The sequence below is a fragment of the Oncorhynchus nerka genome, linkage group LG14 (genome assembly GCF_034236695.1).
Source record: "Oncorhynchus nerka isolate Pitt River linkage group LG14, Oner_Uvic_2.0, whole genome shotgun sequence".
NCBI lineage: Eukaryota > Metazoa > Chordata > Actinopteri > Salmoniformes > Salmonidae > Oncorhynchus > Oncorhynchus nerka.
Window position 1 is genome coordinate 37,495,007 of NC_088409.1, and position 14,733 is coordinate 37,509,739.

At 43.8% G+C, this 14,733-nt stretch overlaps 1 protein-coding gene across 2 annotated transcripts in view; it reads left to right on the forward strand.

The window, feature by feature from the left end:
- Positions 1–21: 21 nt before the first annotated feature.
- Positions 22–14,733, forward strand: part of LOC115140964 (ubiquitin carboxyl-terminal hydrolase MINDY-3-like) — a 60,200-nt gene continuing 45,488 nt past the window's right edge. For both annotated transcript variants that reach the window (XM_029679494.2, XM_029679495.2), the window contains exons 1-10: positions 22–885; positions 1,026–1,105; positions 1,462–1,522; positions 3,390–3,575; positions 3,805–3,856; positions 4,517–4,631; positions 4,728–4,801; positions 4,917–4,996; positions 5,481–5,551; positions 6,084–6,164. In XM_029679494.2, coding sequence (XP_029535354.1) covers positions 792–885; positions 1,026–1,105; positions 1,462–1,522; positions 3,390–3,575; positions 3,805–3,856; positions 4,517–4,631; positions 4,728–4,801; positions 4,917–4,996; positions 5,481–5,551; positions 6,084–6,164 — 894 coding nt within the window. In that variant the 5' untranslated portion in view covers positions 22–791. The remainder of the gene's footprint in view (positions 886–1,025; positions 1,106–1,461; positions 1,523–3,389; positions 3,576–3,804; positions 3,857–4,516; positions 4,632–4,727; positions 4,802–4,916; positions 4,997–5,480; positions 5,552–6,083; positions 6,165–14,733) is intronic.

The following is a 14,733-nucleotide window of genomic DNA, read 5'->3' on the forward strand; positions in this document are numbered from 1 at the left end:
AGCTACGAGCGTTTTCGTCACTCAATACACATTTCCAAACAGCTGTTGTAAATAGACGAATGACATACTGCTAGCTAGTCTTTGATACCGGCAACAAGCATATATATTTTTCAAGATTTTACTACTTTCGTTATCCATTACAGGTGTTTGCCTCCTAACAATTGACTAAACGAAAGTTACCGGCAGGCAGACCTGAATTTAAACTGCCACCGCCTCAGCGCTCTTTGGAACATCAAAACGTGATGCATTTAACGTTAGCTAGCTAACGTAGCAAATTGGTACTAACGAGTTAACGTTAGCAGGCTACTAGTAGCAAGGTAACGTTACGACTTGGACCAAGGGGAATTGAGCAGTTAGCTAACAGTCTAGCTCCCTAACTTATTGTTATCAATCTGGACAGCTGACCAGACCGCTAACTAGTTTACACCAGCTTTGCTGGAGAAGTCGGCCCACGCAAAGATAGCTGGGCAGTCGCGCCCACTTAACATTAGCTCGGTAGCTAACTAACGTTGATGCGCCTATCTCCCGCCTGTCCGCTGGTCAGACCGGGGAGATTGCCTTGTCACGGAGTTTCGTTGTGGCCGATGCCACCGGCCCCGTTTGCCGAGGGAAGCAAAGCACCAGTTCTTGGAAAGTCGAAGGGTAAACCACAACGCTATAGCTAAGGTTAGCTATCCTACTCCAACCCGAACGGGACCGTGGCTGTGTATGTAGTGACAGCTCTGTATTTGATTGTAGTTAGCTAGCCAGCTAACCCTTTGCCAGGGCTGTTGGACCAGTCTTATAGAGCGATGGGGGAGTTAAATAAAGAGGTTGTGGATCTAGTTTGGAAAAGACCAGGCAGCAACGGGGTGTCTGCTTCACTCTTCCGGAGATGGACCCAAGGTAAGCTACCTCTCACCTCTGTTTCGCTCCATTCTGCCGCAATTCTCCTCTAACCTGAACACCATCCTAGACATTGTCAGTGTTGAAGCAGGTAGTGGTGGGGCAAAATAAGTGGCTCTGATGTGATTCCTGTGTTTCAGGGTTGGTCTTCAGTGAGACAGAACACACAGCACTGGAGCAGTTTGAAGGAGGACCCTGCGCTGTCATTGCTCCTATACAGGTATGGACCAGTCCCCAGAAAAGGCAGCGCATAACCTTACACACAAACATGAGTTAGGTGGCCCAGCCTATGAGCAGGTAGAGGGTGTTGGTGTCTGTTACCAGAATGATGATATCTGGACAGGCACACATCTTCTTAGATAGCACTTTCCGGAAGTCACCTGACAGGCACTCAGCTGAGTTGCCTTCTCTACTACTGTTTATTATAGTACTATATGGTGCTTTCAGAGAGTGTCTTTGTAAACATCTGTTCTTAGAGTGGATAGGGTTGATGAGGATGGCAGGTTGCGTTTTTGATCCTACTATAGAGATGGGTTACAGCTTGTAGAATATTTCCTGATTGTGTGTTTCCTGCAGGCCTTCCTTCTGAAGAACATCTTGTTTAACAGAGAGAGTTCTAACTGGAGACATATCACAGGTAACCTTGACCTCTATCCCTAACCCAGTGTTTCCCGAACTCAGTCCTCGGGACCCCAAGGGGTGCACATGTTGTTTTTTGGCCTAATACTACACAGCTGATTCAAATGATTAAATCTTGATGATTATTTGAATCGGCTGTGTAGTGTTCGGGGGAAGAAAATAAAAAAAGAACCCCTTGGGGTACCGAGGACTGAGTTTGGGAAACCTAGCCCTGACACTGTTTAACTGGAAAAAGTTGTAACTGGAGGTAACCCTAACTTCTGACCCCTAACTGACCCTGTTAAACAGAGAGCGCTACAAATGGAGACGCATCATAACTGGGTTTATATATAAACTCAGCAAAAAAAAAAAATGTCCTCACTGTCAACTGCGTTTATTTTCAGCAAACTTAACATGTGTAAATATTTGTATGAACATAAGATCCAACAACTGAGACATAAACTGAACAAGTTCCACAGACATGTGACTAACAGAAATGTAATAATAATAATATGTCCCTGAACAAAGGGGGGGTCAAAAGTAAGTCAGTATCTGGTGTGGCCACCAGCTGCATTAAGTACTGCAGTGCATCTCCTCTTCATGGACTGCACCAGATTTGCCAGTTCTTGCTGTGAGATGTTACCCCACTCTTCCATCAATGCACCTGCAAGTTCCCAGACATTTCTGGGGGGGAATGGCCCTAGCCCTCACCCTCCGATCCAACAGGTCCCAGACGTGCTCAATGAGATTGAGATCCAGGCTCTTCGCTGGCCATGGCAGAACCCTGACATTCTTGTCTTGCAGGAAATCACTCACAGAACAAGCAGTATGGCTGGTGGCATTGTCATGCTGGGGGGTGATGTCAGGATGAGCCTGCAGGAAGGGTACCACATGAGGGAGGAGGATGTCTTCCCACCAACATTGAGATTGCCTGAAATGACAACAAGCTCAGTCTGATGATGCTGTGACACACCGCCCCAGACCATGACGGACCCTCCACCTCCAAATCGATCCCGCTCCAGAGTACAGGCCTCGGTGTAACGCTCATTCCTTCGACGATAAACGCAAATCTGACCATCACCCCTGGTGAGACAAAACTGCAACTCGTCAGTGAAGAGCACTTTTTGCCAGTCCTGTCTTGTCCAGTGATGGTGGGTTTGTGCCCATAGGCAATGTTGTTGCCGGTGAGGACCTGCCTTACAACAGGCCTACAAGCCCTCAGTCCAGCCTTTCTCAGTCTATTGCGGAGAGTCTGAGCACTGATGGAGGGATTGTGCATTCCTGGTGTAACTCGGGCAGTTGTTGTTGCCAGTACCTGTACATGTCCTGTAGGTGTGATGTTTGGATGTACCGATCATGTGCAGGTGTTGTTACACGTGGACTGCCACTGCGAGGATGATCACCTGTCCCTCCTGTCTTAGGCGTCTCACAGTACGGACATTTCAATTTATTGCCCTTGCCACATCTGCAGTCCTCATGCCTCCTTGCAGCATGCCTGAGGCACGTTCACGCAGATGAGCAGGAACCCTGGGCATCTTTCTTTTGGTGATTTTCAGAGTCTGTAGAAAGGCCTCTTTAGTATCCTAAGTTTTCATAACTGTTACATTAATTGCCTACTGTCTGTAAGTTGTTAGTGTCTTAACGACCGTTCCACAGGTGCATGTTCAGTAATTGTTTATGGTTCATTGAACCAGCATGGGAAACAGTCTTTACAATGAAGATCTGTGAAATTATTTGGATTTTTATGAATTATCTTTGAAAGACAGGGTCCTGAAAAAGAAAAAAAAGAAACGTCCCTGAGTTTATATATTTATATGGAATCCTAGCCTATATCTTCAGACAGCACCTTGGCAATGAATTATTTTGATTGTATGTGTTCCTTGTAGAGGAGGAGCAGAAAGCGGCCCTGTGTTCTACTCTGGCTGAGATCCTGGAACAGGCCTGCTCTACTTCCTCCACTACCTCCTTCTGCCTGGTGACCTGGGCCAAAGGACAGTGCCCCCACACTACCACTCATACACCCCTCACAGGGGGTCCAGAGACCAGCCAGACCCCGCAAGACCAGCAACCCAGTGAGTCCCACTACTCATCAATCCACTAATACCCATGTAATATGAATAACTGCATTGCTGTACTGAGTGGTATTAATCATCGCGTATGATAGTGGGTAGACCACATAGTGAGTAGTATTGCAGTCACTGTTAATCTAGAATAATGACGTGTTGTGTTCTGTCAACGTTACCTCAGTTGTTTCACTAGAACGTGTGTGTGTTTGCATCTCTGTGTGTCTATTGTGTGTAGCTGCTTTGGCTGATGAGGATCTTGGCTTTGAGCGGTTTCACAGCATCCTCCAGTAAGTAACTCTACTGACTGTGACTCGTCTCTATTGGCCATGACTTCCATGGAGATGAAAGGACCACTGCATTGCAGGAAAATCAAGAACGTTAGTGTGTATCTCCTTCTGTCTGGGATTGGCTAAGCCTGTGCGTGTGTGACTGGAGTTTCTCGATAATGATTTACAACCTGCTGACTCAGCACACACACTCCTCACTGATTCCTTAAGGAGACACACACACACACACAATCTTTGATTTTCTGCCAGAGGAGCATCAGATTGCCATCTGGCCCATTGCGTAATAATACGACACTGTCAGCATGAGCTACTGCACTGTCAGCATGAACTACTGCACTGTCAGCATGAACTACTGCACTGTCAGCATGAACTACTGCACTGTCAGCATGAACTACTGCACTGTCAGCATGAACTACTGCACTGTCAGCATGAACTACTGCACTGTCAGCATGAACTACTGCACTGTCAGCATGAACTACTGCACAGTCATAGCAGTGTGACAGTTAATGACTGCTATACAATAACCTTTCAGTAACTGTTCAGTAGTTGTATGGTTATTATACCCACATTAACCTGAATCCCCCCCTAAATGAGTGCAATGTCATTAGAGGTGCTCTCGCTGACTTCTAGCCACTGACCTTTGACCTCTAATCTCTACAGGAAGCGTATTGTGAAGTCATTATCAGAGCTTAGAGAGGAGGTGGTGTCTCTCTACGAAACCTGGAAAGGGCGCTGTGGAGTCCTGTTCTTCCTCTACTCTGTCATTCTCACCAAGGTAAGGCTCTGCGTGTGTTTGTATGTATGCGTATTACTCTGCACTCTGTACTCTGTGTGCATGCATGTAACCACTTTTCTCTTTCTGTCTCTACAGGGGATAGTTAACATCAGGAATGAGATTGAAGATACTACAGAGCCTCTTGTAGATCCAGTCTATGGCCACGGCAGGTACGACCCCTGATCCCTCACTTTATTGAATCTTTATCAGCTACCTTTCTTTTGACGACTTCAGCTATGTGATGTTCCAAAAAGCTTAAGCCATTACTTTTCTTTCTCTCTGCAGTCAGAGTCTGGTTAACCTGTTAGTGACGGGCCATGCTGTCTCTAATGTGTGGGATGGAGACAGGGAGTGCTCTGGCATGAGTAAGTACTCCACACGCTGACACATTTTTAAAAACTTTTTTTGTAATTTAGCTGACGATCTAATCAGAGCGATTTACAGTATTGAATGCATACATTTGTATGCTTTATTTTCATACGGGTCCCCTGTGGGAATCGAACCCTCAACCCTGGCATTGCAAGCACCATGCTCTACCAAACGGGGGACACACAGCGGATTACATTATCTTAGTGCAAAGTGTTGTGCAATAAGCCTCGTTTTCTGGCAGCGTGATTTCATTTGAAACTTTTCTTCAATGAGCGTTAGCCGATTATTTATTGCTCAGTTTACTAACGGTGTTTCGAAGACGTCCAGTTTCCTGGTGACTGTGATCCCACAGCTGAACACTAGATGGCAGTGATCAGTCACACTTTCACTTGGTCAACATACACACAAAGAGACCAAAGAAGCTGTTTCATTTAAGAGTTTTTATTTTTGGTCTAAGCTAGGCCTCTTTCCCTCCCTCAGAGCTCCATGGTATCCACAACCAGACATCCGTGGGCTTCCTCACTCTCATGGAGTCACTACGCTACTGCAAGGTACAAAAACACACACAGACAACATTCCTTCAAGCTTGTTATGTCCAAACCATAGTGGTGAGTTTGTTCTTGTTCACTAGTCACGAATAATTGCAAGGGGAGAGATTCAAACATTCTGTGAGAGAATCAGCACCACAAATAAACACATTGTCATACACACCCTCTCTCACACATACTGCCACTTCTTGTCTGTGACTGACTACAGTAGATTAGGAACTACAGTAGATTAGTAGAACAGCTGAGTATGTCTGGGTAGATGAGTTAGACCTGGGTACATTGGTATGATCGTGCTATAAACCTGCTCATTGAAGAACCATTGTATTAGCAACAATATGACAGTCTTCTCTATTACTGTACATATTCTATTACGACATCAGATTGTATTCCCTGATCATTCCTTCTGTTAGTTGAAATGGCATCAGAAAGCCTTTATTCTGTAAAACTAACTTCGTCTGGGATCAGACAGTTAAGTCAGTCTGGAATATGAATCAGAACTGCTTTGCTCTAGTTTTGCTATGTATGTGTGTTTCAGGTGGGTGCGTTCCTGAAGTCTCCTAAGTTCCCTATATGGATCCTTGGCAGTGAGACTCATCTCTCAGTGTTCTTCGCCAAGGTAAGAATCACACAAAAACACACACTCAACCTGGGCCCTGTGTGTCTGTGTATAATATAAGCCAGTCTCTCTTCCAGCAGCAGGTCAGAAAAAGCAGAAACAGGAATGTGTGCTGTAACAGATTTAATACTGCACAGTTCACATCAGAGAGAGAGGGAGACAGGAAGAGTGAGAGGAGGTATTAGAAAAGATAGGACGGCAGTAGTATGGTCTTATATGGCTAGTTGCTGCTGTTTTTTTTGGCGTTGTCTTGAAACCTTGTGGTCAGCTGCAACTGGGAAAATCAGCATGTAAAGTATCTGTCATGCCAAGCAGCACAAAACACACACACATCAGTGTTTTGGGCAAAGCAGGGTTCGTGTAACACAGCTGATGTGGGGGTTGAGAAATGACAGCATGTTCACAACATTTATTAATTGTTACAAATGGACTCTTAAAGGTAGACTCCTTAATGGTGAAACTTCCCCGTCTGTTTGTAATATTACAACAAAAACACCGCCCTCCCCCCCAGTCATCAGTGCAAGCGCGATGGCAGTGCACAATATGCAGTGGTGATTTTAGCATGAAAATCTTGGTGGGGCAGAAACAAGTGGGATGCATGCCATCAAACCCACTACACTAAACAAATACATTAATTGCACAAACGGTGCCCACAAACTGTTAGGGCCCACATAAAGCTGTCCCAATAGCAGGACCAACATTTTACCACTGATACAACTGTCTTTCAGTGGAGCCTTGTCTGGCAGTGAAACGGTTCATTCAACTTAATTTACAAGGCATATAAACTATGGCATAAGGGGATGACAAGCGGATAAGAGGCCATCCCTAATTTCGCTTAAGACATTAATGCGCGAGCTCGGACGGACATAGTCAATATAACTATTTATTTAGCACTTTTGAAATCTGCAGCGACAGAATTCAAAACATGGGCCATTCTTACAGTGTTCTCCCTGTACACCAAGAACCGTATGTTAAATAAATGTGTCATATAAGCACACAATGAAAGCTCTTAGAATATTCGATGAATACATTTCTCAAAAACAGGTTATAGGCTACATGTGAACCACGAAGTCAGAACAGTAGGTGATATAAGATGGGTAAATAGACCAAATTATTAGGGTGAGGCACATAGGCTACTAATGTCTTACACACGACATACACTTAGTATTACTTTCTTAGCTACAGTATACATATTTCCCTGGCATATTACATTTATGCAGCAACATACAATACATGTTTGGACTCACCTTTTTGTCTTGAACTCACGGAAGTCAAGTTTTTATACACTGCTCAAAAAAATAAAGGGAACACTTAAATAACACATCCTAGATCTGAATGAATGAAATAATCTTATTAAATACTTTTTTCTTTACATAGTTGAATGTGCTGACAACAAAATCACACACAAATTATCAATGGAAATCAAATGTATCAACCCATGGAGGTCTGGATTTGGAGTCACACTCAAAATTAAAGTGGAAAACCACACTACAGGCTGATCCAACTTCGATGTAATGTCCTTAAAACAAGTAAAAATGAGGCTCAGTAGTGCGTGTGGCCTCCATGTGCCTGTATGACCTCCCTACAACGCCTGGGCATGCTCCTGATGAGGTGGCGGATGGTCTCCTGAGAGATCTCCTCCCAGACCTGGACTAAAGCATCCGCCAACTCCTGGACAGTCTGTGGTGCAACGTGGCGTTGGTGGATGGAGCGAGACATGATGTCCCAGATGTGCTCAATTGGATTCAGGTCTGGGGAACGGGCGGGCCAGTCTATAGCATCAATGCCTTCCTCTTGCAGGAACTGCTGACACACTCCAGCCACATGAGGTCTAGCATTGTCTTGCATTAGGAGGAACCCAGGGCCAACCACACCAGCATATGGTCTCACAAGGGGCCTGAGGATCTCATCTCGGTACCTAATGGCAGTCAGGCTACCTCTGGCGAGCACATGGAGGGCTGTGCGGCCCCCCAAAGAAATGCCACCCCACACCATGACTGACCCACCGCCAAACCGGTCATGCTGGAGGATGTTGCAGGCAGCAGAACGTTCTCCACGGGTCTCCAGACTGTCACGTGCTCAGTGTGAACCTGCTTTCATCTGTGAAGAGCACAGGGCGCCAGTGGTGAATTTGCCAATCTTGGTGTTCTCAGGCAAATGCCAAACGTCTTGCACGGTGTTGGGCTGCAAGCACAACCCCCACCTGTGGATGTCGGGCCCTCATACCACCCTCATAAAGTCTGTTTCTGACCGTTTGAGCAGACACATGCACATTTGTGGCCTGCTGGAGGTCATTTTGCAGGGCTCTGGCAGTGCTCCTCCTGCTCCTGGCCTGTCTCCTGGTAGCGCCTCCATGCTCTGGACACTACGCTGACAGACACAGCAAACCTTCTTGCCACAGCTCGCATTGATGTTCCATCCTGGATGAGCTGCACTACCTGAGCCACTTGTGTGGGTTGTAGACTCCGTCTCATGCTACCACTAGAGTGAAAGCACCGCCAGCATTCAAAAGTGACCAAAACATCAGCCAGGAAGCATAGGAACTGAGAAGTGGTCTGTGGTCACCACCTGCAGAACCACTCCTTTATTGGGGGTGTCTTGGTAATTGCCTATAATTTTCACCTGTTGTCTATTCCATTTGCACACCAGCATGTGAAATTTATTGTCAATCAGTGTTGCTTCCTAAGTGGACAGTTTGATTTCACAGAAGTGTGATTGACTTGGAGTTACATTGTTTAAGTGTTCCCTTTATTTTTTTGAGCAGTGTAGTTCCGCGTTAACAGTTTTGAGCATGGCACAAATCATGCTTCATTGACAGCATGGCCAATGTTGAATGTTTATCATTTTAAATTTGGAAAATAGCCTCTTAATCCCAAATTTGGGACCACACAGCCGTTCCACTGAATACCAGGCTAGTGCTTTCTTTGCAATGCTGGCAGTTAGGCACTGTCATTGATTCCTTGGCAACAAAAACAATAGGTTAAATAAAATGTCACACGGTGCTGAGCATTTGATTTGACTGCTGGTGGGCAAGGAGAGCCCAATCTCTGCTTAAACCATTGACAACTACTTGCCATTTTCAAGGGGTTGTTTAAATGAATGTTAACTATTTGTTTTTAATATAATCACCTCCTTGAAGAGCATCGTCAGAACTACACAGTTCAGATTACTCCACATTTAGCTCTGATAGTTTTACTGCATGCTTTCAGTAAACATCAATTGATCATGTACTTCAGGGTAGCCTATCCATTTGGCATATAGCTGGCTAGCTAAGCAAACATGTCATTTAGCTTGCTTCATCAGAGATTTAGGCTTTTGGAAAGAGTTTGACATTGGCAAGTCCTTGTCCTGGTAAAGTCGTCAGTCACACTACTGTAATCACCAATATAATAGATGGCAAGCAAATATAACAATATTTGGATATAGCCATCTAGTTTATCCCCTGAAAGTTAGCTTGTTAACTAGCCATATACAGTGAGCTCTGGGGCTATTGGGACAGTGACACTTTTTTTGTTTTGACTCTTTTTATCCCAGCACTTTGGATTTTAAATGATATGACTGACTAAGTGCAGACTGTCCTCTTACATTTGAGAGTATTTTCGGGTGAACTGTTCAGAAATTACAGCACTTTCTGTACGTGGTCCCCCCCCACCCCACCATTTTAGGGGACCAAAAGTATTGGCACATTCACTTACAGTACCAGTCAAAAGTTGGGGTTTTTCTTTATTTTTACTATTTTATGCATTGTAGAATAATAGTGAAGACATCAAAATTATGAAATAACACATGGAATCATGTAGTAACCAAAAAAAGTGTTAAACAAATCAAAATATAGTTGAGCTTCTTCAAAGTAGTCACCCTTTGCCTTGACAGCTTTGCACACTGTGTTCTCTCAACTGGCTTCACCTGGAATGCTTTTCCAACAGTCTTGAAGGAGTTCCCACACATACTTGTTGGCTGCTTTTCCTTCACTCTGCAGTCCAACTCATCCCAAACTAACTCAATTGGGTTCAGGTTGGGTGATTGTGGGGGCCAGGTCATCTGATGCAGCTCCTCACCACTCCATCTTGGTCAAATATCCCTTACACAGCCTGGAGGTGTGTTGGGTCATTTTCCTGTTGAAAAACAAATGATGGTCCCACTAAGCGCATACCAGATGGGATGGCGTATCGCTTTATTTCTAAATAAATCAAGCACCATCACTCCAACATGCTTCACGGTGGGAACCACACATGTAGAGATCATCCGTTCACCTACTTTGTGTCTCACAAAGACAAGGCAGTTGGAACCAAAAATCGCAAATTTGGACTCATCAGACCAGAGGACAGATTTCCACCGGTCTAATATCTATTGCTTGTGTTTCTTGGCCCAAGCAAGTCTCTTCTTATTGGTGTCCTTTAGTAGTGGTTTCTTTGCAGCGATGCGACCGTGAAGGCATGATTCACTCAGTCTGCTCTGAACAGTTGATTGAGTCTGTTACTTGTTTGTTACTTGAACTCTGAAGTGTTTATTTGGGCTTGGAATTTGAGACTGGTAACTGGTAATTAACTTATCCTCTGCAGCAGAGGTTACTCTGGGTCTTACTTTCCAGTGGTGGTCCTCATGAGCCAGTTTCTTCATCGGTGCTTGATGGTTTTTGAGACTGACCTTCATGTCTTAAAGTAATGATTGACTGTCGTTTCTTTTGCGTATTTGAGCTGTTCTTGCCATAATATGGACTTGGTATTTTACCAAATAGGGCTACCAATCTTACCTTGTCACAACACAACTGATTGGCTCAAATGCATTAAGAAGGAAAGAAATTCCACAAATTAACTTTTAATGAGGCACACCTATTTATTTAACTAGGCAAGTCGGTTATGAACAAATTCTTATTTACAATGACGGCCTACCTCTGCCAAACCCTAACCCGGATGACATTGGGCCAATTGTGGTTGGGATACAGCCTGGAATCGAACCAGGGTCTGTAGTGACGCCTCTAGCACGGAGAAGCAGTGCTTTAGACCGCTGCGCCACTCGTCAGGAGCTCCCCGAGTGTTCATCAAGGCAAAGGGTGGCTACTTTGAAGAATCTCATATAAAATATATTTTGATATAACACTTTTTTTTTGGTTACTACATGATTCCATATGTTATTTCATAGTTTTGATGTCTTCACTATTATTCTACAATGTAAAAAATTAAGAAAAACCATGGAATGAGTAGGTGTTCAAATTTGACTGGTACTGTATGTGTATTTAAGTAGTCAAAAATGTAGTATTTGGTCCCATATTCCAAGCACGCAATGTTTACATCAACGTTGTGACTCTACACACTTGTTGAATGCTTTTGCTGTTTGTTTTGGTGGTTTCAGATAATCTTGTGCCTAAGAGAAATTAATGGTAAATAATGTACGTTTCCAAACATGCTACCATTTTTACGGATAGTTTTTACAGTTAGTCCTGAATGAATGGCACAAGTATCACCCCCCCCAAGACATGCTAACCTCTCCCATTACAATAAGTTATGGGAGGTTTGCATTTTTTGGGGGGGTATGATATTTATTCCTCTAACTTTCGAACACTTAAACAAAGTTGAAAAGGGGATGTTAGCTAACTTCACTAAGTAGGTCTACGTTGGTTGGATAAAGTACATTAGGTCTACTTACCACTAGGTTTAGCCAACTGTACAAATGTTCTACTGGTAGCTTGCAAAGTAGAAAATATCAGCTAACAGTACATTAGTTACACAGTTCTGCTGCTTGACAGGCAGAGCCCACAAAGGATGGGAAAATTATCTTAGACTTAAAATACTTGTCAGGTATAATTCACTTTTATTTTATCACTCAAATTAATGGTGGCCAATATTGAGAGATCGAGGCTACCCTCATGTATGACAATCATGCTTACTGACCATGAAAAGCATGCAGTTTCTTGCTATATAAATGATGAAAGAGCTGAACTAAATGTGAGCAATTATTTTGTATGGAAAAATCAGAAATTTGGCGTTCTGACTATGCTCTTCAAGAGGTGATTATGTTACAGCCAAATAATTAATATTTTATTCAACAATCCCTTAAACTGCATGTAGTTGTCACTGGTTTAAGTGGAGTTGGGTCTCCTTGCCCTCTAGCAGGCAAATTGAATGTTCTACACCGTATTGTGATGTTTTATTGATAATGACCTATAACAATTGTGGTGGGGTGGCACTGTTTCCACATTCTATCTTGAAGTAAATTTACTTTAACAATTTGGAACACTATTTTAGTAAGTAATTCTTCCAAGAATAAACTGAAATCCTTCTGCATACATACAGTGGGGCAAAAAAGTATTTAGTCAGCCACTAATTGTGCAAGTTCTCCCACTTAAGATGAGAGAGGTCTGTAATTTTCATCATAGGTATACTTCAACTATGACAGACAAAATTAGGGGGAAAAATCCAGAAAATCACATTGTAAGATTTTTAAAGATTTTATTTACAAATTATGGTGGAAAATAAGTATTTGGTCAACAACAAAAGTTTTCTCAATACTTTGTTATATACCCTTTGTTGGCAACGACAGAGGTCAAATGTTTTCTGTAAGTCTTCACAAGGTTTTCATACACTGTTGCTGGTATTTTGGCCCATTCCTCTATGCAGATCTCCTCTAGAGCAGTGATGTTTTGGGGCTGTTGCTGGGCAACGCGGACTTTCAACTCCCTCCAAAGATTTTCTATGGGGTTGAGATCTGGAGACTGGCTAGGCCACTACAGGACCTTGAAATGCTTCTTACGAAGCCACTCCTTCGTTGCCCGGGCGGTGTGTTTGGGATCATTGTCATGCTGAAAGACCCAGCCACGTTTAATCTTCAATGCCCTTGCTGATGGAAGGAGGTTTTCACTCAAAATGTCACGATACATGGCCCCATTCATTCTTTCCTTTACACGGATCAGTCGTCCTGGTCCCTTTGCAGAAAAACAGCCCCAAAGCATGATGTTTCCACCCCCATGCTTCACAGTAGGTATGGTGTTCTTTGGATGCAACTCGGCATTCTTTGTCCTCCAAACACGGCGAGTTGAGTTTTTACCAAAAAGTTATATTTTGTTTTCATCTGACCATATGACATTCTCCCAATCTTCTTCTGGATCATCCAAATGCTCTCTAGCAAACTTCAGACGGGCCTGGACATGTACTGGCTTAAGCAGGGGGACACGTCTGGCACTGCAGGATTTGAATCCCTTGCGGCTTTGTGAGTTACTGATGGTAGGCTTTGTTACTTTGGTCCCAGCTCTCTGCAGGTCATTCACTAGGTCCCCCCGTGTTGTTCTGGGATTTTTGATTACCGTTCTTGTGATCATTTTGAGTCCAAGGGGTGAGATCTTGCATGGAGCCCCAGATCGAGCGAGATTATCAGTGGTCTTGTATGTCTTCCATTTCCTAATAATTGCTCCCACAGATGATTTCTTCAAACCAAGCTGCTTACCAATTGCAGATTCAGTCTTCCCAGCCTGGTGCAGGTCTACAATTTTGTTTCTGGTGTCCTTTGGCAGCTCTTTGGTCTTGGCCATAGTGGAGTTTGGAGTGTGACTGTTTGAGGTTGTGGACAGGTGTCTTTTATACTGATAACAAGTTCAAACAGGTGCCATTAATACAGGTAACGAGTGGAGGACAGAGGAGCCTCTTACAGAAGTTACAGGTCTGTGAGAGCCAGAAATCTTGTTTGTAGGTGACCAAATACTTATTTTCCACCATAATTTGCAAATAAATTCATAAAAAATCCTACAATGTGATTTTCTGCATTTTTTTCTTCTCATTTTGTCTGTCATAGTTGAAGTGTACCTATAATGAAAATTACAGGCCTCATCTTTTTAAGTGGGAGAACTTGCACAATTGGTGGCTGACTAAATACTTTTTTGCCACACTATACATACATACAGGCATACATGCATGCATGCACTGGATTCTGTTGGCTGTGGATCGTGTGTGTAACTGTATACTGCTATACCTGTGTATCAAAGCCAGCAATCAGCTTAAGTAGTTGTAGATGGGTGTCGCCTTACCCCTCTCGTCGAGCCTGCTCTTCAGCTTCCCATTCCTCCTTTCTCTACCCCTCCCTTTTTGTCCCTCTGTACTGTCCTGACACTTACTTTCATCTGCCTCTCAATCTATCCATCCCTGACCATTTTCTTCCTCTGTCACGCTAACAGGAACTCCTAGTCTACAGTGTATGTGGTGTTGGTTTAGTGTTTCACTTTGTTAGGTGGAGAGCCTCTTGAAGCAGAAGACTCAATTACACTCAGACCTTTGTCCTGGCTAAGAGGGGCTGAGAGGTGTGTGCCAGAGAAAGACAGGTGATTAATGGTCTGTCAGGGACAACAAGCTCTGGGGTCTCTCTCTCTGTGTGTGTGTGTCTGAACAAGACTAGAGAACAGGGCTATACAGGGCAGCTATAGAGACTGAGACCAGTCACAGACAAGGGGCCAGGCCCTATCACACACAGCCTTTGTCCCTGCTAGAATAGAACTGGTCAGATGCGTCAGAATATTAATGACGGTTACTGTACACTTCTTTCACTCAGATCTAGCTTTGTGTGTATGTGAGAGAGAGCACTC